The 23,395-nt window shown below is 45.1% G+C and overlaps 1 protein-coding gene across 1 annotated transcript; it reads left to right on the top strand.

The window, feature by feature from the left end:
• The first annotated feature begins 47 nt into the window (after positions 1-47).
• LOC139552725 (amyloid-beta A4 precursor protein-binding family B member 3-like) lies at positions 48-21,721 on the top strand. Its single transcript, XM_071364744.1, has 12 exons — positions 48-2,196; positions 12,372-12,559; positions 12,686-12,759; positions 14,578-14,629; positions 16,144-16,293; positions 16,613-16,740; positions 19,278-19,392; positions 19,509-19,596; positions 19,726-19,809; positions 20,587-20,702; positions 21,023-21,202; positions 21,452-21,721. Exons 1-12 carry the CDS (start codon positions 2,148-2,150, stop codon positions 21,677-21,679), a joined length of 1,452 nt encoding a protein of 483 aa, XP_071220845.1. The 5' UTR covers positions 48-2,147; the 3' UTR covers positions 21,680-21,721.
• Positions 21,722-23,395: the final 1,674 nt, after the last annotated feature.

Genomic DNA, 23,395 nt, shown 5'->3' with positions numbered 1-23,395 from the left:
CCATTTTCCTGTTTGACCGCTAGGTTTTATGGGTATTATGACTCATACTGTGGTGCTCTATTCATGCTAATGTTGTGTTTTTGAGCTATCGCCCAATAGACTCCAATTGAAGGAGTGCGCTCCTTGTCTCAGAATCGTCCAGAATGCACCGCGCTACCCATTGACGACGCAAGGGCAACGTTCACAATGGAGTTTCCCATCTCCTCAAAAGTATCTCTGAGCGAACATAGAGCAGAGGAAGAATTCAGTTTGTCGTCAGGCAAACTTTGTATCGTCTGCATAGAACGATCGCGCGGCGCGCGCTCTCCCCTCATCATGTGCCATCAAGGGGTGCATGCTACGCGCGAGCTGGGAGGTGGTTGCCACGGCAACCCAAGTGGAGGTGAGAATCGGATGACGCAAGCAGACTGGACGATGACGGGCAGTGTGAGCCTTCAAGACGTGGATGCTGATTAAGGTGGACCATAGAAATAATGTAGGATGGAACTGTAGACCATGTGTAGCCAATGGCAGTCAAATGTTTTTCACTTTCCATATAAGCATGCTCAGTACAATTTTGTTGGCTATATGCAGCTAGGGAGTCTTTTTTTTGTTGATAATTCATCCATTCATCAAATTGTACTGGCCATAGAATGACATACAATCTCTCTGCCTTACGTTGCCCTGCCGAGCCAACCTACAATTTTTGCTCAGTTTATTTGTGGAGACTGGGATAACGATCACTTTACTGTCAGATTGATGGCCATCAATTTAATTACACTAAAACATTGCATCTAGGGAAATGAGACGTTTTAGAAAAGCTGCAGTAATTCCCTTTAAGGGATGCTGCTTGTAGAACACCTTTGCTACCAACACCTTAGCATAGAGAAGCACCCATTAGGAAAAATAAGATTTACAGTAGCTATTCCTGTATTCTGTCAAATGTAAATGTTGCTGGCATTGCTATAAAAAAGCGCTCTTAATATTGCCCTCCCAAATATATTTTTTTAAACAGTAGACCATGACAGATGCGGGTTCTTTGTGTGGGATAGATTTATGTCACTAATCTTCCTGAGACATCCCATTTACACAGAGAGGTGTGTGTATCCCATCTCAAATTGAATTAAATCCTATTACAGCTCCCTCGCTACACAGACACTTGATATAAGCTACACCAATCGCATTAACTGTTTGAGAAAGTGTGTTTGTTTTGGTTTCTGTATTATTGCCCTTTTATTGGCCTCCATATTCCTGTAGTAATGTATTTATTCTATATTCTAGAAAAGTATGATTTTGTGTCTGTTTGCTGGTGTGCACTTCACCCTTGTCCCTAAAGTACATTTTCTCTGCCTCCTGCCCAGCCGTCCTTAAGGCACAGAGAGAGAGAGAGAGAGAGCAGAGCCAGGGGACAATCGGAGAGGGGGGGAGAGAGAGAAAAAGCTAGAGTGTGTGTGAGAGAGGTAAGGGGTGGGGGGAAAGAGGAGGGGGAGTGGCAGAAGCTGCAGGCACCACTGAGCACAATATAGAAAGAGAGAGAGAGAGAAACGATAGGCGGCAGCAGTATAACAAACAGCATCCCTCCAGCACAGATAAAGAGATAGAGAGAGAGATCATCAAGACAGACAGAGAGATCATCAAGACAGATAGAGATCATCAAGACAGACAGAGAGAGATCATCAAGACAGAGAGAGATCATCAAGACAGAGAGAGAGTTCATCATTACAGAGAGAGATCATCGATGGAGAGAGATCATCAATACAGAGAGAGATCATAAAGACAGAGAGAGAGAGATATCATCAAAACAGAGAGGGAGATTTTCAAGACAGAGAGAGAGAGAGATCATCAAGACATTGAGAGATCATCAATACAGAGAGAAAGAGAGAGATTATCAATACCGACAGGGGGATCTTCAAGACAGAGATAAAGCTCTTCAAGACAGAGAGGGAGATCATCAAGACAGAGAGGGAGAAGGGATTATATTTTCATAGCTTTTACTCAGAGTGCTGGCCAGAGCTTGTACAGAGAGGAAGAGAGAGGAGAGAGTGACACAGACGGAGATAGAGAGTGGAGTGAAGATTTTAATCCTCTTGGCATGCGAGTGTGTCCCTGGCTGCTTGGAATGTGTTGCAGCTAACCCGGGGGCCAGGACGGAAGGAACAACTCTCACCATGCTGGGGAAGGATTACATGCTCGCCATCATCATAGTCAATTATGACGGTGAGTAGGCTACACACACACACACACACACACACACACACACACACACACACACACACACACACACACACACACACACACACACACACACACACACAGAGACACACACTGTCCTGGGCTCCTCCAGACTTTTTTCTCTTAGCCCTCGTTCCTCAGAGGAAGTGGAGGAGAAGAGGAGGAGTGAGTTAATGTTAGTCTGTAGGTGTGAGCTGATTAAGGCCAGCCAGGCATTCTGTCCCACAAACACTGAAGAGTGATTCTTAGCGATACGTTTAACTCTGAAGAATGATCATGGAAATACAATGTTTATGAAGACTGAGTTAGATGATTGTGGGTTTGTTGAGAGGTCAGGTAGTGAACTATAGTGCCTCTGTTAGACAAAGAACATGTGGATCTATGAATGTTTTGTATTTAGCTTTGTATTAAAGATAGTAATGATGATGGTGGGCATTTCACTAGCAGTGATGCATCATATATGTATCAGTGATGTATGTTGCTTCTGAGAAGTTTCATATATCACAGTGTTACTAGCTGGTCTTGCTCAAAGCATTGGATCATAGAGAGAGATAATTCACAGTTTTCCCTTGCAATACCAAACGTCTGTCTAGTGAGTCCAGTCTGCAACGTGGTCCTTGAGGGCCTTCCTACATGAATTCACAGGATGGCTGCTTAAAATTCTGTGCATCCGTATGTTTGCCGCTGATCTTCATGTAATTCTTGGATTTTGTGATATTAAAATATATCATGCCATGATTGTGTTTGGAAGATTGTTTAGGTGAGTTTAGTCTCATTTTCTGTCCAACTTAGTGTCCCTCACCCTCCCCACACACAGTAAACAAATACCAGCCTAGAGATGTTATTTATAGAGGACAGGATGTGTTGTTCACCTGGGTGACTGTGTGGGTTGCCATGTGACTTGGTGTTGTCTTGGTAACTGTTGCCCTCCTGGTGTAAGGAGCGGCTGTCAGCTAGTATATTATTGGGAGTATTGGATAGGACAGTAGCCAGTCAGCACAGTGTTTTGTTGTTAGCACAAAGGAGAGTGGAGTCAATGGAGAGTCAATAATCAGTTTTCATGACTAAAACATCAATATTACATTTAATGATTTATTCTAAGGTATGTTATTATAGTAATGATGAATTAAATGTCAAATCCAAAACATATTGGTGAGCAACTGCATTGTTAATATCCTCTAGTAGGCTATAGAAGGCTTGTCCCTCTGATGTTAAACCTTTTTTGTTATTAACTTTTCCCTCATTCATAATAAAAAACACCACTGGTTCCTCAAATAAAGCATCTGTCTTAATAACTGGGTATGTCATTGCTCCCAAAATAACTCTCTTTGAAGAGGGGGAGGGAGAGAGGGAGAGTGGGGAGAGAGCGAGAAGGCGTCATACTTATGCTGGGCACGATAAACAGGGTCACGCTGTGTCAATACTAGGACAGGTTGTTAGAAAATAGTCTGCAACAGTAGCCTAATGTTAGTGTAGTATACACATCGTCCTGCTATTGTTCTGTGTAAGCAAGGGTTTTGGTGATGGATTATTTAACTGGTAAATCCAATGTAAAAACTTGGTATATTGTCGAGTCAAGGACATACACTTTATATGATGGAGAGTTTGGGTGTGTGTTCGTATATGTGTGTGTGTGACACTGTGTGTTGGAGGGGGTTAGGGTGTGGAATGGAGTACTGATAGAACCCTGTGGAACATAAAACTAGTCCCATATCTGTACAGTTTGTGCTTTAACCAACTTCATCTGACTTTCATTGTCATGCCATGTATGAGTTGGGTTGGTCCCTGATTCAGTGCTGAATCCCAGATTGATGTTGTGATTCAGTCTGACCCATAATCCCTCTGGCAGATAGAGCCTATCTCTGACCTTGCACAGATGCACAGCTGGGATTACTCTCTCTCTCTCTCCTCCAGATGTACCCCTCTCTCTTTCTCTCTCTCTCTCTCTCTGTCGCTCTCTCTCGCTGTCTCTCTCTCTCTCCTCAAGATGTACCTCTTTCTCTCTCCTCCAGATGTACCTCTCTCTCCTCCAGATGTACCTCTCTCTCTCTCTCCTCCAGATGTACCTCTCTCTCTCGCTCTGCAGTTTATCATATTACTGTTATTTATAGTCTCCGCTTAATTCTCTCTTTGCATAATGCAATTTCTTGTCTCTAGTCTACAGCAGGGTGTTTTCTTACATTGTTACAGTATAAACATATTCTGTTATTTTGATCTAATTTTAAGCACGCTCTCAGTTGAGGCTGCTGAGGGGTGGACGGCTCATAATCATTTCTGGAATGGAGTCAATGGAATGGTATCAACCACATCAGAGATGTGGTTTTCATATGTTTGATACCACTCCATTGACTCCATTTCATCCATTATTATGAGCCGTCCTCCCCTCAGCAGCCTCCACTGCTCTCGTTTATAAATCCCATTACCCCTCAATATTCCATTTGTTAAGCTGTCCCAGTCCGTCATTCCCCATTCGGTTGTGTAAGGGGTAGTTCTGGGCAGAGAGAAAGATGAGAGATACCCAACTGCAATCACTGCTTAATTACAGCTGTTCACAGCCTTGTGGGGAGCTCAGTCTTCATTGGCCATTTGGGAGTTATTTGGTAACAGGCTCAGTCCAAACGTGTGTTGAGAGACTCCAGTGTGTATCTGCATCTAGATTAGATAGGCCATGATTTATTTTGGTCACTGGTGTCATCAGTGACAATGACAAGGGGGTGAGGACCGTACTGTGCTCCTCCTCCATAAAGTCACTGCATCCTTACATCCACTAGTCTCAAAGGAGACTTGAGGTATTTGAACGAGGTCCACGAGTAAATAAAGCCTGCCAAAATTGATGAAGCAAGATACTTGGGAATACTTCTCAATTGCAGGCTGGCATCCATTACTGCACAGTAGGAAAGGCAATGCTGACAAAGCAATGGTTGACGGCGCATAGAGGACTAGCTAGTTTCTGCCGGTACCGGAAATATCAGTCACATTCATCCTCATGCATCAATCTAATGTACATGTACAGCTCACACAACAATATCACGTGAAATCTCTTTACCCCGTTTAGCTTATTTGATTAGCTGATTTAGAGAAGTAGTTGCTATAGGAACTGATCACGCATTGCAGACTCACTCTCTGGGACTCATCAATAATTCACTAACATCGTCTCTCTGTCTCTGTCTCTGTCTCTCTCAGTCTCCGTCTATGTCTCTGTTTCTCTCTCTCTCTCTCTCTCTCTCTCTCTCTCCCTCCGTCTCCTGAAAGTTCAAACTTTCCCTAGTGTGCATTCTGCTCTCTACTCCCAACACTAGAGGAAGAAATGCAAGTGTAGCTTCCCTTCTGTGTGATTGGAACATTAACCACCCTATCACCTTCCAGGACAGAGGCCTCAGTTCTACAATGTAGGTGGTAATGGAGGCTTCACTGACATCAGATAATTCAATATTTCGGTAGATCAAAAGCCATGATATATAGAGAAGATTATATACTAGGTGAAAGTAGCATGATAAGGGCATTACTTTAGAGATCACCATTTGAAATGGCCAACTGAAATGGCCAAGTATTACTCTCCTGTATCATTAGTGTTGAGAGAATACACCAATACTTCATGGACTTCATGGACTCCACTATTCAATAGAAAGCCCTCTGAGTAAGGAAAGCCATTACAGATCCATGCAAACAGTAAACAAGGGCTATTTTGTGTACTGTGTCAACATCGAAAAAAAGGTTTAATCAATACTATTCACTTACCATGGGAATTAAATGCACAGCACATTGAATCTGTTATTGGAAATTATTTTACAGTGGAGACTGGTTGAGAGCAGGGTACTGGGTGGAGGCCGGCTAGTGGTGACTGTTTAACAGTCTGATGGCCTGTAGATAGAAGCTGTTTCTCAGCCTTTGGAACAGAGTCTCCCATAGAGATGGAGCCATTGGAATAGAGTCTCTCATAGTCTCCCATAGAGATGGAGCCATTGGAATAGAGTCTCTCATAGTCTCCCATAGATGGAGCCATTGGAATAGAGTCTCTCATAGTCTCCCATAGATGGAGCCATTGGAATAGAGTCTCTCATAGTCTCCCATAGAGATGGAGCCATTGGAATAGAGTCTCTCATAGTCTCCCATAGATGGAGCCATTGGAATAGAGTCTCTCATAGTCTCCCATAGATGGAGCCATTGGAATAGAGTCTCTCATAGTCTCCCATAGAGATGGAGCCATTGGAATAGAGTCTCTCATAGTCTCCCATAGATGGAGCCATTGGAACAGTCTCTCATAGTCTCCCATAGAGATGGAGCCATTGGAATAGAGTCTCTCATAGTCTCCCATAGATGGAGCCATTGGAACAGTCTCGCATAGTCTCCCATAGCGATGGAGCCATTGGAACAGTCTCTCATAGTCTCCCATAGAGATGGAGCCATTGGAATAGAGTCTCTCATAGTCTCCCATAGAGATGGAGCCATTGGAACAGTCTCTCATAGTCTCCCATAGAGATGGAGCCATTGGCATAGAGTCTCTCATAGTCTCCCATAGAGATGGAGCCATTGGAATAGAGTCTCTCATAGTCTCCCATAGAGATGGAGCCATTGGAATAGAGTCTCTCATAGTCTCCCATAGCGATGGAGCCATTGGAACAGTCTCTCATAGTCTCCCATAGAGATGGAGCCATTGGAATAGAGTCTCTCATAGTCTCCCATAGAGATGGAGCCATTGGAATATAGTCTCTCATAGTCTCCCATAGAGATGGAGCCATTGGAATAGAGTCTCTCATAGTCTCCCATAGCGATGGAGCCATTGGAACAGTCTCTCATAGTCTCCCATAGAGATGGAGCCATTGGAACAGTCTCTCATAGTCTCCCATAGAGATGGAGCCATTGGAACAGTCTCTCATAGTCTCCCATAGAGATGGAGCCATTGGAACAGTCTCATAGTCTCCCATAGAGATGGAGCCATTGGAACAGTCTCTCATAGTCTCCCATAGAGATGGAGCCATTGGAACAGTCTCTCATAGTCTCCCATAGAGATGGAGCCATTGGAACAGTCTCATAGTCTCCCATAGAGATGGAGCCATTGGAATAGAGTCTCTCATAGTCTCCCATAGAGATGGAGCCATTGGAACAGTCTCTCATAGTCTCCCATAGAGATGGAGCCATTGGAATAGAGTCTCTCATAGTCTCCCATAGATGGAGCCATTGGAACAGTCTCTCATAGTCTCCCATAGAGATGGAGCCATTGGAACAGTCTCTCATAGTCTCCCATAGAGATGGAGCCATTGGAACAGTCTCTCATAGTCTCCCATAGAACCCAATGTGGCGGTAAGAACTCAGCGTAGCAGTAAGAACCCAATGTAGCAGTAAGAACTCAGCGTAGCAGTAAGAACCCAATGTAGCAGTAAGAACTCAGCGTAGCAGTAAGAACCCAGTGTAGCAGTAAGAACTCAGCGTAGCAGTAAGAACCCAGTGTAGCAGTAAGAACTCAGCGTAGCAGTAAGAACCCAGTGTAGCAGTAAGAACTCAGCGTAGCAGTAAGAACCCAGTGTAGCAGTAAGAACTCAGCGTAGCAGTAAGAACCCAGTGTAGCAGTAAGAACTCAGCGTAGCAGTAAGAACTCAGCGTAGCAGTAAGAACCCAATGTAGCAGTAAGAACTCAGCGTAGCAGTAAGAACCCAGCGTAGCAGTAAGAACTCAGCGTAGCAGTAAGAACCCAGCGTAGCAGTAAGAACTCAGCGTAGCAGTAACAACCCAGCGTAGCAGTAAGAACTCAGCGTAGCAGTAAGAACCCAGTGTAGCAGTAAGAACTCAGCGTAGCAGTAAGAACCCAATGTAGCAGTAAGAACTCAGCGTAGCAGTAAGAACCCAGCGTAGCAGTAAGAACCCAATGTAGCAGTAAGAACTCAGCGTAGCAGTAAGAACCCAGCGTAGCAGTAAGAACCCAGCGTAGCAGTAAGAACTCAGCGTAGCAGTAAGAACCCAGCGTAGCTGTAAGAACTCAGCGTAGCAGTAAGAACTCAGCGTAGCAGTAAGAACCCAGCGTAGCAGTAAGAACTCAGCGTAGCAGTAAGAACCCAATGTAGCAGTAAGAACTCAGCGTAGCAGTAAGAACCCAGCGTAGCAGTAAGAACCCAATGTAGCAGTAAGAACTCAGCGTAGCAGTATGAACCCAGCGTAGCAGTAAGAACCCAGCGTAGCAGTAAGAACTCAGCGTAGCAGTAAGAACCCAGCGTAGCTGTAAGAACTCAGCGTAGCAGTAAGAACTCAGCGTAGCAGTAAGAACCCAGCGTAGCAGTAAGAACTCAGCGTAGCTGTAAGAACTCAGCGTAGCAGTAAGAACTCAGCGTAGCTGTAAGAACTCAGTGTAGCAGTAAGAACTCAGCGTAGCAGTAAGAACTCAGCGTAGCACCCAGCGTAGCTGTAAGAACCCAGCGTAGCAGCAAGAACCTATCTCCCACCTGTGCATCAGGGATTAGGACTAGGCTACATCACACAGACTCAGGATTAGGACTAGGCTATATCACACACTCAGGATTAGGACTAGGCTACATCACACAGACTCAGGATTGGGACTAGGCTACATCACACACTCATGATTAGGACTAGGCTACATCACACAGACTCAGGATTGGGACTAGGCTACATCACACACTCAGGATTAGGACTAGGCTACATCACACAGACTCAGGATTAGGACTAGGCTACATCACACACTCATGATTAGGACTAGGCTACATCACACAAACTCAGGATTGGGACTAGGCTACATCATACACTCATGATTAGGACTAGGCTACATCACACAGACTCAGGATTAGGACTAGGCTACATCACACACTCAGGATTAGGACTAGGCTACATCACACACTCAGGATTAGGACTAGGCTACATCACACAGACTCAGGATTAGGACTAGGCTCTACATCACACAGACTCAGGATTAGGACTAGGCTACATCACACACTCAGGATTAGGACTAGGCTACATCACACACTCAGGATTAGGACTAGGCTACATCACACAGACTCAGGATTAGGACTAGGCTCTACATCACACAGACTCAGGATTAGGACTAGGCTACATCACACAGAGCCATTGTTCTGATCTCAAGGAGCAGAATTGGGAGGCAAGGCTATATACAGCCTCAGCCATTGTGATATACAGTAATGGTTGGTGACAAGTATACTTGGTACATAGTAAACCTACTGGATTGTAATGTACAATTATATTTTAAAGCAGAAAATATCCATTCCTTTAGAACTGTCATGCACTACTATGTCTCACTGATGCTAGTTCTTAGAATCCCTCCCTGTATGACTCATTGGTAATAACATGGGAGAAGGCAGGCTAAGATGGGAGAACTCTGGGAGAAGACTGACTAAGATGGGAGAATTATGTGGGAGAAGGCAGGCTAAGATGGGAGAACTCTGTGGGAGAAGACTGACTAAGATGGGAGAACTCTGTGGGAGAAGGCAGGCTAAGATGGGAGAACTCTGTGGGAGAAGACTGACTAAGATGGGAGAACTCTGTGGGAGAAGGCGGGCTACATTAGGAGAACTCTGTGGGAGAAGGCTGGCTAAGATGGGAGAACTCTGTGGGAGAAGACTGACTAAGATGGGAGAATTCTGTGGGAGAAGGCGGGCTACATTAGGAGAACTCTGTGGGAGAAGGCTGGCTAAGATGGGAGAACTCTGTGGGAGAAGGCTGGCTAAGATGGGAGAACTCTGTGGGAGAAGGCTGGCTAAGATGGGAGAACTCTGTGGGAGAAGGCTGGCTAAGATGGGAGAACTCTGTGGGAGAAGGCAGGCTACTTTAGGAGAACTCTGTGGGAGAAGGCTGGCTAAGATGGCAGAACTCTGTGGGAGAAGGCAGGCTACTTTAGGAGAACTCTGTGGGACAAGGCTGGCTAAGATGGCAGAACTCTGTGGGAGAAGGCGGGCTAAGATGGCAGAACTCTGTGGGAGAAGGCAGGCTACTTTAGGAGAACTCTGTGGGACAAGGCTGGCTAAGATGGGAGAACTCTGGGAGAAGACTGGCTAAGATGGGAGAACTCTGGGAGAAGGCAGACTACATTAAGAAAACTCTGTCGGAGAAGGCAGGCGAAGATGGGAGAATTCTGTGGGAGAAGGCTGGCTAAGATGGCAGAACTCTGTGGGAGAAGGCAGGCTAAGATGGCAGAACTCTGTGGGAGAAGGCAGGCTAAGATGGCAGAACTCTGTGGGAGAAGGCAGGCTAAGATGGCAGAACTCTGTGGGAGAAGGCAGGCTAAGATGGCAGAACTCTGTGGGAGAAGGCAGACGAAGATGGGAGAATTGTGTGGGAGAAGGCAGGCTAAAATAGGAGAACTCTGTGGGAGAAGGCAGACTAAGATGGGAGAACTCTGTGGGAGAAGGCAGGCTAAAATAGGAGAACTCTGTGGGAGAAGGCAGGCTAAGATGGGAGAACTCTGTGGGAGAAGGCAGGCTAAAATAGGAGAACTCTGTGGGAGAAGGCAGACTAAGATGGGAGAACTCTGTGGGAGAAGGCAGGCTAAGGTGGGAGAATTCTGTGCCAAATTGTCTCCTCTTGTCTCCTCCATGTTCTCAGGGCTGAGATGAATTATAATTATGCACACAGCTTCATCATCCCCCGAAGATGCTGCACTGACTGACCCATCAATCAGCCGGTGAAAATTGCTGAATAGTGGTGTCATCCAGAGGCTGGTCCAGTCCTTAGCCCCATGCCCAGGAGGCCCGCCTGCCTACCTGCCTGCCTATAAACCCCCCTATAAAGCCTGGAGAGTTCTGCCTCTCATCTTTCTCTAACACTGTTGTCTCATTGATTTTCTCTCCCTGTAACAGGGTTCAGCTGATCTGTTCCTGGGTCTAATCTTCTCATGCTGTCTATCCCAGGGATGCGTGGTGTTGTTTTTCATTGTCAGACACAAGGGTGACCAGGGTTAAACAGCGAGATGAATGTGGATGACATGTACAAGGCATGAAATCATGTAAAATTAGCAATAAATGACAGACCAGACTTAAAGAAAAACTGGCATAAATGGTTTTTGCATGATTGATTTAGCCTCTCTTTGATTTAGCCTCTCTTTGATTTAGCCTCTCTTTGATTTAGCCTCTCTTTGATTTAGCACCTATTTGATTTAGCCTCTATTTGATTTAGCCTCTATTTGATTTAGCCTCTATTTGGTTTAGCACCTATTTATTTGAGCATCTATTTGATTTAGACTCCTTGATTTAGCCTCTATTTGGTTTAGCTCTTCTTTCTCTCTCGTTCCGTGATAACAGCGAGAAAACTGTGGCATGCTGCTGAGAGGGAAACACCCGTGCCCAGGCAACCCTGTCCCAAATGACACACTATTCCCTATGTAGTTCCTGGTCAAAAGTAGTGCACTACATAGGGAATAGTGTTCCATTTAGGATGCAGTCCTTGTGTCACTTCTGACCCACTTCTCGCGTTCTCGCTTTTTTTGTTGTTGTTGTTCACCACTCCATTCACCCAGCTCTCATTCGAGCGAAGCACATTGAGTTAATGGCAGAATTAGTCCAAACTATATTGAAGTGTCCAAAGAAATCACTCTTCGTCTGCTGAGCATAAGGTCTTTTTCTCTCCCATCACGTCTTTTAATTTAGTCTTTATGTCTCTACTCCTCTCTGCACATTTTAAATAATTGATCTCCTGATTTACATATTAATTTGCCCTTTCAAACACAAATCTGTCCCATCGCATATTCAGTGTTAGGGGAAAACAAAGGAGCCGAGCCTCAGACACTAGTTTTGCCAGCCAGCCCTGTGTGATGCAGAGGGACTGTTCTGAATTCTATTCTGGTAATTGGTAGATTTATCATGTGGCCAGAGGATCTCACACGCCCTGCTGTGCTCTCCTCTGCCAGTCACGTGTAGCAGGGCCGTGAGAGCAAGGCCAGCCGTGGGGCTTACATAGGCTTTAGATTGGGTGAGGCTACTGCTAGATGCCAATGGGATGCAGCCCCCTGTGTACGATGGACCTCAAAGAGCTATGTTTATGCTAGAGCCAGCCGCCATTATGAACATAATTAAATATTGACCTGACACTACTGTTACATTTTGACACCAAAATGCACTGTAATATTGTCCATGACTACTTCTTCATTAAGATGACTTACTGTCACCTGTCATCATCGTGCTTCCTGCCTGTTCTGTGTTCTTCAGACAACATTTGGAACGACCCAAGCCTTGACTTGGACTCTGACCTACCGTCAGGGTGGCGCACCATCCGGGACAGCACCGGCACCTATTACTGGCACGTGGCCACTGGCGCCACCCAATGGCAGCACCCGTCCTACAGCACCGAGGAGGACCAGAACTCCATCAATGGCATCACTGCCGCGGACATCAAGGTTAGGGCTTCAACTTCTAAATAAAGTTCAGTCTCACCGTTTGACTTTGTGTCCTTTATTCTGAATGTGGTGCCATCAGAGAGGAAGGATCACACCTCTAATAATGTCTCTTGTTCTCTTTTCCAGAGCCTGGAGGCTGGGGGCAGACGTGAATCAAGGGCAAGGCTGACAGAGAGCCCATTGGCCTCCATAAATGACAGGTAGTCTTTCAAAATCCTCTGCAGACCCAAACCAACACTCATTCACCTGTGCAAGCCCTGTAGCCTTGTTCCTGGATTATGCTACCCACGGTGGAGTAATGAGTACATTTCAGTTGTGTGATGAAGGTTATTCTACAAGGTGACTGGGTTGACTACATTTCAGTTGTGTGATGAAGGTTATTCTACTAGGTGAATGTGTTGATGATGTAATCAAATGAGAGGGTTAGAGTGTTGGATGTACTCTCTCTCTCTCTTAATCTCTTCGATGGCTCCATGGCTCATGATGGCTTCACTGGCCTGGAAATGTGGCAGATCACATATCCCTATGCCTCCTGGAATACTTCCCCCACTATTCCATTCTCTGTGTTCTGATCAGAGGCCTGTCATATTTGTCCCCAGGCTGATAAAGTCAGGAATAGATAAATCCTCTGAGATTTAGGCCCTAGTTCAGCACCACACTACATCATATCATTATTACAGTTCAGCCATTGTACCATGATCTGAATACATACAAGCGATTAGGGAAAATACTGTTTGATGTAGTTCCTGGGGATGAGTCTTAACCATCTGTGGCACGTCTGTGTTCTTAGGTTTCTTTAGCGTAGATGGGTTGGCTGACAAGATCACAAATGCTGCATGCGCATCGATGTGGCCGGAAGCCGTGCTTTGTTATGATTCTGAATGGTCATATCGCTAGCGACAATGAAAGGAGCAGCCTTGTGGGGAATCGTAGGTGGCTCGTTTCAGCTTGTATATTTTTATTGATACCATGTTTTGAGGTGTTTTGACTGATGTCATGTCTATGCTAATATGGCTAAAATTCGCTAGCTAGCTGTAACGATGTATTTGAGAGACAACAAGTGCTCATTGTGCAAATGTATTTATGTTTTCAATAAACATTGGAGACTAAATCTAGTTTACACGTTGTCAACATTCTAAGCCCACCCCGTCTGTTTTGCCCCATAGTTGCGCACGCCTCATTTTTGTTGCTAAACAACCAACCCGTCTATACAGCAAGGTCAAACCTGTTAGGTCAAATGCATCTTAGATCACCTTGATGGTTGTTCATAGGTTCTTTAATATTATGTATAGCTACCTTGCCTTTACCAAAAGCACTTAACAATTAAATTATCTGGAGTTATTTTATTTTAGCAGCCCCTTGAGGGGCCCTGTGTCCTGTGTGACGTGTAGAGGTTAATGAGCCAACCAATAAACACAGTCCCTGCTGCAGTGGTTATGTGTTGAATCAGGATGCATTTGACACAGGGGAGCTTAATGTTCTGTATGGACAGAGATTGTGGAGAATAGTGAAACTCAGTTCACTGAGCGTAGCATCAAGAAATGCATAGGTCTAATAATGGACACTATCTTATCCTGCTCTGCTTCACCAAAGAGTTTAATGGACAGAGAGGGAGAGTCTTGGGCCCCTGGTTGCAGGAATAGCAGCCTCTTGGAATTGTCTCCAGTCAGCTGTATCAGAGAGGTAAATGTCTAACAACCTCCTCTGAGTCAGCCAGCGTGAGGGGATCAGAACAGCTCTCTGTTTATTTTTGATCATCCATGACCCACTCAACAGCTGTTTCCCCATCAAGAGCAGACAGGCAGGCAGCATCAAACAGAAAGGAAGGGCTTTACTTTCAAAGTCAAACACAAACAAACAGATGAACAAAGAACTAGATTATAACATCATATAATACGCCATACCGAACAGCATCTTACAGGGAAGCAGGTAGGGATGCAGAAAAGGCAACAGCGTAATTTGTGCTGTCATGGTAGTAATCCTTCATGTCATTTGACTGTTCTGCTGATCTCCCACAGGGTTTCCTGGCAGGACGATTATTTCTGCACCAACATGGATCCTGACTCCAAGGTAGAGTGGACTTTGATGTTGTCCAAACCATAGAAATACAGTATAATCCTTAGAACGGGCCTTCACATTTGAGACAAGCCTGTTCTATAGATTACATTTCTATGGTCCAAATCCCTCTTCTTCTGACCAATAACATCCATACCCAAGACCAATTTTTGGGGGGTAAACACTTCTGTGCTCCTCCAGAGAATACCAATCTATTTTAGCTGATTTTTAACTCTTAACACTACTTTCCATCATTTATTATTCAAGGGTAAAAAGGGACCACATTTATAATGTTAGCATTGATCAATATAGTTTTGTTGTTGTTCAGACTAGGCAGCTCTTAGAGGAATTCATATACCATGTCCGCTAAAAAGATTTGAGAGTCATCTCTGGAGTCAGGCAGGAGCAGTATTGATGGACTGTAGATACAGTAAATACATTATATAGAGGCATCATGTTGATATACTGTAGATACTGAACATTATTATCTAGTCTGAATCATGTTGATATACTGTAGATACTGAACATTATTATCTAGTCTGAATCATGTTGATATACTGTAGATACTGAACACACTGTACATTATTATCTAGTTTGAATAGTCTCTGCTTATTCCCTGCTCTCTGCCTCCTCCCCACCTCTACCCTCCACTCCTCTCCCTCCTGGGTCTGTTGGCATGGTGTGGTGTGCTGGCATGGTGTGGTTGTGCTGGCATGGTATGGTTCTGTTGGTGTGGTGTGGTTGTGTTGGCATGGTGTGGTTCTGTTGGTATGGTGTGGTGTGCTGGCATGGTGTGGTTGTGTTGGTATGGTGTGGTGTGCTGGCATGGTGTGGTGTGGTTCTGTTGGTATGGTGTGGTGTGCTGGCATGGTGTGGTTGTGTTGGCATGGTGTGGTTGTGTTGGTGTGCTGTGGTTGTGCTTCTGTTGGCATGATGTGATGTGATGTGGTTGTGTTGGCATGGTGTACTGTGGTTGTGTTGGCATGGTGTTGTGTTGGTGTGGTTGTGTTGGCATGGTGTGGTTGTGTTGGCATGGTGTGCTGTGGTTGTGCTTCTGTTGGCATGATGTGATGTGGTTGTGTTGGCATGGTGTGCTGTGGTTGTGTTGGCATGGTGTTGTGTTGGTGTGGTTGTGTTGGCATGGTGTGGTTGTGTTGGCATGGTGTGCTGTGGTTGTGTTGGTATGGTGTGGTTGTGCTGGCATGGTGTGGTTGTGTTGGCATGGTGTGGTTGTGTTGGTATGGTGTGGTTGTGCTGGCATGGTGTGGTGTGGTTGGCATGGTGTGGTTGTGTTGGCATGGTGTGGTGTGGTTGTGTTGGCATGGTGTGGTTGTGTTGGTGTGGTTGTGCTGGCATGGTGTGGTGTGGTGTGGTTGTGCTGGCATGGTGTGGTTGTGTTGGCATGGTGTGGTTCTGTTGGTATGGTGTGGTTGTGCTGGCATGGTGTGGTTGTGTTGGCATGGTGTGGTGTGGTTGTGTTGGCATGGTGTGGTTGTGTTGGTGTGGTGTGATGTGGTTGTGTTGGTCAGTGTTTTGCAGTGCGCTCCCTGGGCTGGGTGGAGATTCCAGAGGAGGAGCTGATCCCGGGGAAGAGCAGTCTGGCTGTCAATAACTGCATCCAGCAGCTGTCCAGCAGCAAGGCAGAGGGCCGCGATGACACACTGGGCGCCTGGGGAGAGGTGAGGGGGGGGGGTGAGAGAGTCTTCTCTGTCTTCTCTCCCTGTCCTCTCTGTCCTCCCTTTCATCTCTGTCTTCTCTGTCCTCCCTGTCCTCCCTGTCCTCCCTGTCCTCCCTGTCCTCTCTGTCCTCCCTGTCCTCCCTGTCCTCTCTGTCCTCCCTGTCCTCCCTGTCCTCTCTGTTCTCCCTGTCTTCTCTCCCTGTCCTCTCTGTCCTCCCTTTCCTCTCTGTCTTCTCTGTCCTCCCTGTCCTCTCTGTCCTCTCTGTTCTCCCTGTCTTCTCTCTCATCTCTCCCTGTCCTCTCTCCCTGTCCTCTCCCAGGGCCAGGACATGATGATGGTTCTGAAGAAGGATACCCTCAGCCTGATGGACCCAGTGGACCGCAGCCTTCTCCACTGCCAGCCTATCATTGACATCCGCGTGTGGGGCGTGGGCTGCAACAACGGCAGGTGGGCCAACCTGGGAAACGTATTGGGAAATACTCCCCAGTCCTCTCTCCTTCTCTTTTTGTTATGGTCAGTGTTGATACCTGAAGTTACATGTTGAAATACGGTATAATATGGTGAACCAACTAAGCACAATGCTCTTGGGTTGATGGTCAGGGAAGACTATTTAAAGTTTTTGTTATTGTTTATACTTGATGACATGGAAATATTCCATTGAGTGAAGAAAGTAAACCATTTATAAAAGAGTGTTTTTATATGGGCTATACAGCCTTGGGTTTGGTTGGTAATTCAGCGTAGCAGACATGTCAGGTCTATTGTAGTACACTGGGAGTTGAGTGCATCTGAGGGCAGTTATATTTGGCTCTGTTCTTGCTGGAGAAAATTCAGGCATTGACCTGTTGGCAGTGTCAGTGGTACTACGTCTCAGACGCCGGCTGAGTAGAATAGAATAGCCCTGAGGAAGAGACGTGACAAGGGTAGAGAATTAGAATTAGTTATTTTTTTTTATTTTTTATTTAACCTTTATTTAACTAAGCAAGTCAGTTAAGAACAAATTCATATTTACAATGACGGCCTACCCAGACGACGCTGGGCCAATTGTGCGCCGCCCTATGGGACTCCCAATCACGGCCAGATGTGATACAGCCTGGATACAGAAGGACTGAAACTAGTGAAAATAACTCAGTACAGCAGTGCCCAATTGTTACTGACAGTAGGCTATGTTGTATGAGGATCATAGTTATGAAGCAATACAACCATTTTGTCTCCTAGTTAAGGTAGTTGTAATAATTAACTTTCTTTCTTTTTTAAATGCCACTCATGAAAACAGAGACAGGTAATCACTCTTTTCTTGGTCAACTAATTTTCTGTTGACATGCCATGTGTGACTTTGCCAGCTTGCATCAGGGTCTCAAGAAAAAAGCTCAGTGCTCCAGTAGGTCCGGCGTACTTTCTGTAGTCATGCTGTGTATTATTGCCTCATCAATAATGTAACATGCTTCTGCCAACATGTTTCTCATGCACGTTCAAAGAAACCCGTCTATTTCTTTCTCCATTTCTATCCACCGTTATTTCTTATGCAGTGTATGTACCAAGCAGTTCTGTCCTTGTCTCACAACAAATGCCCACCCAGCCTCATCTCAGACTGTTTTCTTGCCCTATTCCCATACTGCTGATGATTGAGCTAAAATGTGAGAATCATAATGGACTATCTTCCTGAGGTAAATTCTGCTCAAACTCCATAATGATTGCATTCCTCTGAGAGCTGAGTAGAGGATGCATCAATGTGTAAATTCATGTAACAGACTTTTCTACAACAGTTGGATGGGCCTTTGTGAAGATAAATGGACAAGGAGAGCTTGCTGGGTCATGTCCAAATGATCAGCTCCCCCCGTGCCTTAGCCAAGTCTCCTTCCTTTCTGCTGTGCCAACCAGGGTCGAGCTGCAAGGTCGCATCTGCCACTGTGACAAATTACCTCCATTTACACCTGGCTTTACTGTATTACACCTCAACAAAAGACATGGCTTATTGTCATAAAACAACTCCCGTTCCACTGTGGATGGAATACAGAATATTGTACGCACACACAAACACACACACAAACATCTTACCGTTTGTGGACCCACCGCTGATGCCAAAGGGAAGCTCATCTGTTATTCCCTCTGACTCCAGTGTTTTCCCTCAATATTTGAGTTCCTTTCCCAGGCATCAGCACATTCTGGTGTGCCAGAGCTGTGGCCTACATAACAGCACTGTTGCTCCTGATCGTTTTAAGTGGGGAAACCCACTGAGGATGTTACAGAGACAATAGAGAGAATTACACCTCGGCAACAATCACTGTGCCATTTCCCATTTAGCAACTGCACATTGGACACAGAACAGTTCTTCATTTACTAACTACGTGTCAGAGAGTTTACAGTACAATGTCAGTTGGGTGCTTTTGCTCTGATATGTGATTACAGGATCATGACTCTTTAGTCCCTTTCTGATATGAGAACTTGGTGACAGAGCAATACATTCCCTGTCCATGTTGCATAACGTGCTGAGAACAATGTCTGTCCATATGGATCCTTGGTATTTATAGACCTCTGATATCTGACACTGCCTGGTCCTGTCAGCTCCTGAGGGACGCTGCCTGAGGTCACCCCCCCCCCCCCATCTCTTCTAAAATATGAGCCAGAGTAACTGATAGTATCAATGTTAAAAATAGTCTGTGTTGTCTGTCTTCAGTGCTCAGTTGCTTAGTAGTCGTTTGATGATTGTGCGCTTGATCAAACTAACTGATGATATTTGCTGATGCACCGCTAGCTTTAGTTCAGTGTGCTAACACAGTGATGTAGGACCAGTGCAGAAGATGTGTATTCAATATGGCTTTCAATTCCTTTCCATTCTCAGTCATACTAATGGAATGATATTGTTATACATACAGTACCAGATCACCAGGTGAAGCAGGGAGTCAGCTTTCCCTCCACAACCCAGACCTATAGATAGTGCCTGTACTCTGTGTTAATCTATGCTGTTGTGTTCTGTTCCTTTCCAGAGATTTTGCCTTCGTGGCCAGCGACAAAGACACCTCTATGCTGAAGTGCCATGTGTTTCGCTGTAACGCCCCAGCAAAAACCATCGCCACGGCTTTGCACAAAATGTGCTCAAAGGTAACCACAGAGTGAAGCATAGGAAGTGGTTTAACACCCCTTTAGTCCACCGTAGTAGTTTAGGTTCATTCTAGAGTGAGCCAGTGTGAATGCTGTGTCTGTGTGTATGTGTCCAGATCATGGCAGAGAAGACCACTAGAAGCCCATCTATGGCCCGCTCCCTCACCATGGCGACCATCTCCCCTGAGGACCTGCCACGCCAAGGTACAGTAGGTCACAGAGACCTTCAGTTACAGTCTGTACTGGTTTTCTCAATGTCCAGTTTATACAAGTTATCAACTCCATAATATTGTAAATCATATGACTTTTTAATTCTTATTTTTTTTACTGCAGTGGACTTCCTGGATGCAATGAGGCAGAGGGTGCAGAAGTTTGAGGTGCAGTACATCGGAAACCTGCCCGTCTCCAGGGCAATGGGTACTGTATTCTAATCTAGTCTATTATTAAACTGGCAAAATACCATCACATTTTTCATCTATTGATTTATTAAACTAGCTCAAAGAAGAGAGACAATCTTCTCCTTCCTATAACAACCTTGAGACTCAACAGGGGAACACAAGATCTGTGATGTCTCATCAACAGATATAGAGGATTAGACAGCAGCCAGGACTCACAGGCATGTTTGAAATTGGGTCTGGATCATTTAAGAGACAGAGGACATCATCTCATTATTATCAGCAAATGCACCGAGTCACGTTGTGATTGTGAAGCTAGCTGCTAGCGCCCGTTAGCTAGCGCTCAGGGTCACTGTGTCAGTTGGCAGTCCCTAGGCGAGGTACTGTATTCACCACAAGCTCCAAAACGGTAGCATCCATCAAGGTGCCCTGCCTGCCTCCTGTTAGCCGGACCAGCTGACTGACCGACATAGAGCCGGTTCCAGATGCTTTATGTCTGGGTTATTATGGTCCACTGAGGTGTTCTTAGTAGTGATGACAAGCCATTTGTCCTCATTTGAGATCACACACCTTTGCTGATCAGCCTATATTTTAACAATCACTAGAAGTTAGGCAAGGAAATCAGTTTGGTACAACGGAAAAGTCCTTGAAACTCTGAGCATGTTCTCTCACAACAGAAAAGAGCAGAGAATACCACTAGAAGCCCATCTATGGTTTTACCTCGCTTTTGGAGGTCACTGTGGCTGTGTTGTTTCTGAAGCAGCTGTATTAAGGTCCTCTATGTGGGATCCTCTGGCAGGTATGGAGGTGCTGAACCGGGCCATAGAGAGCATCATGAACACCTCAGACAGTGACGATTGGGAGCCCATCGTCATCCACATCTCTGACACTGTCCTGTCACTCTGGAAAGGAGAGGTGAGGAGGAGAAATCAGGAAACCTGTAAACACCGGTGGTCAGACCAACCAATGAAATTACTACATTTCTCTGGCTATCTGTTGTTTCTCTCACTTTTTTAAAACCTTTGTCTCTCTCTCTCTCTCTCTCTCTCTCTCTCTCTCTCTCTCTCTCTCTCTCTCTCTCTCTCTCTCTCTCTCTCTCCTCTCTGTCTCTCACTTTCTCTTTCTCTCTCTGTCTCTCTCTCTCTCTCTTCTCTCTGTCTCTCACTTTCTCTTTCTCTCTCTCTCTCTCTCGCTCTCTCTTTCTTTCTCTACCTTCTCTATGATTTCTCTTTCAGGATGGAGATGATCCATTTTGGGAATGTCAAGTGCGTTTGCTGACCTTTCTGGGTGTGGGGCATGATACACACACCTTTGCAGTGATAGTGGACGGCGGGACGCAGCGGTTTGAGTGTCATGTTTTCTGGTGTGAGCCAGACGCAGGGATAATCTCTGAGTCTGTGCAGGCTGCGTGCATGGTGAGTCACTTAGTTAGGGGTCACCCTGAAGGATGAAACACAGTGATGGAGAACTAATGGACAAAATGGCTGGCATGATAAATACTTGAATTTATACATGCTATCATGGCTGAATGATTAATAATTTAAAGGAATTGGCAGAGAATGGTAGAGAATGTTATGGAGTCATGACTCATTTATGGTATCTTTCTAACATGAAAAGTGACATTATGGTCACTGCTTAACATGACTCCATTGTGTCCCCTGCAGGTCCAGTACCAGAAGTGCTTGGTAGCCCAGACTCCACCACCCAGGTCCAAAATGTGGCGGGCGGGTTCCAAGGTGAAGCGGGCCAACTCCATGGACGGCTTCAGTTTTCCAGCTCCCCGTCACCAAGGACTGTCCCCTCCCAAGGCTGGCTCCTCCACCACCAAAAAGAGCATGCTGGCGTTTTTTGAGACTTTCAGAAATAAACAGTCAGCCGTTTCCACACCATAGCAACCAGAGAGGGTGGGAGAGGATGGATGGATGGATGGAGGGAGGGAGGGAGGGAGGGAGGTGAAGCAAGTGATGGATGGAGGGAGGGAGTAAGAGACGGAAGGGGAGTTGAGTTAAGGGGGGTAGGGAGGGAGGGAGGGAGGGAGGGAGGGAGGGAGGGAGGGAGGGGAGGAGGGGGGGGGTGAGTTGAGTTGAGTAAAGGGAGGGAGCGAAGGGGTTGAGCAAAGGGGGTAGGGAGGGAGGGAGAGAGGGAGGGAGTTGAGTAAAGGGGGTAGGGAGGGAGTTGAGTAAGGGGGTTGGGAGGGAGGGAGTTGAGTAAAGGGGTGCGTATCAGATTTAGGGGAATAGTAGAATGAGTAGTTAGAGGGAGGACAATACAGATGTAACCAGCCATTTGAATGTGAAGTTTGAAGGCAAGCTGAGTTTCTATTTTACCAGGCAGGGATGGCCATTATCTTAAACAAAACAAACTGGCAGCATTTCTGCTTCAACTGTGTTTTTGTGAGTATACAACATATCTCACCTAGGCTGGTTTGTGGTACAGTAACATGGAGGTGCTGTACTCTCACATTCCATACCTTGTTTAAGTCACTAGGATCTAAACTTGTACTTTTATGACAAACTACAAACAAATACACAACAATAACCCCCTGCTTCTAAGTGAAACGTACAGTAGCAAAAAAATATGGTGCAATAATGGACAACTCTTTAATATAGTTTTCTGGTATTGAACATCAGCAAAATGTAACTTGATTCTTGTACAATTAATGTAGTTAGATAGGTTGTATTAAATACGTATACTGTTCTTTCTAATAAATGTAAAGTGATCTTTAACTTCAAATATATTCACAGTGTGTCAACCTTATAGCTTTATAGTCCTTCTGACAGTTGACAACAAAAAGTCCTCTAATGTGAGATTAGTCGTCATAAAGATGGGACATAAGATATCACACTATATATTTCTCCATTATTCTAATTAGACATCATGACAAAATTGAGAATTAGACCGTTGAACATCCTAGGCCCCAGTTTGTCAACAGAAAATGAAGACTGACCGGATCCGGGCTTTGGTCCAACTCTCTATTTTGATGCAACATACTCAGACAGAATCCCTTTAGCCAAAAGTGGTGCCAGTCCTACAGTGGCCTTCCCATTAAAGAGAAAGAGTTATAGTTCTGAAAAAAAGTTTGTGTTAGCACATACAACACAAAAAGCATTGAAAGTGTTAAAAAAAAGGGTTAGATTTAAAAAAGGGGGAGAGTGCTATTTCAATCCAACAGTTTGCTTGAAACCCCTTAAAGCTTTACAGAAGCACTGCATGCTTTCGGACGTGCTTGGGAATGAAATGCTTTGCTCAGGTACTTTCCATGCTATTGGCGATTAAAAAAAATAATATATATATTGGCTCTCACAAGTAAAAGTGAAAACACTTAGAAATCAGGTCAATGACTAAACTCTAAATGCAACCAGTCACCGCCACTGAAAGCTTGTGCTATGTTGTTCCTAATGGAGGACATACTAGGACATTTTCACTAGAGGAAACACCAAAAAAAACACAGAATTTATATATCACTGTTGTGATTCACCCCAAAATAAAAACTTATTTGCACTTCATTGAATGAAATATGTTAAGGGTTATCAACAGTTTGCACTTGGTTTAATGCATGCTGATTTTCTAAGTAATTTGCAGTAGTAGGCCCACATTATGCTGTGAAA

The sequence above is a fragment of the Salvelinus alpinus genome, chromosome 24 (genome assembly GCF_045679555.1).
Source record: "Salvelinus alpinus chromosome 24, SLU_Salpinus.1, whole genome shotgun sequence".
NCBI classification, from domain to species: domain Eukaryota; kingdom Metazoa; phylum Chordata; class Actinopteri; order Salmoniformes; family Salmonidae; genus Salvelinus; species Salvelinus alpinus.
The sequence above is the reverse complement of the archived record's forward strand: the minus strand, read 5'-3'. Positions and strand labels throughout refer to the sequence as shown.

What these genes read in the sequence shown, in the direction of transcription:
- LOC139552725 (XM_071364744.1), top strand. Translation starts at nt 2,148, where the DNA reads ATGCTGGGGAAGGATTACATGCTCGCCATCATCATAGTCAATTATGAC. An exon ending in CATCATAGTCAATTATGACG is followed by an intron (nt 2,197 to 12,371) that starts GTGAGTAGGCTA and finishes TGTGTTCTTCAG; the next exon opens with ACAACATTTGGAACGACCCA. An exon ending in GCCCGTCTCCAGGGCAATGG is followed by an intron (nt 19,810 to 20,586) that starts GTACTGTATTCT and finishes ATCCTCTGGCAG; the next exon opens with GTATGGAGGTGCTGAACCGG.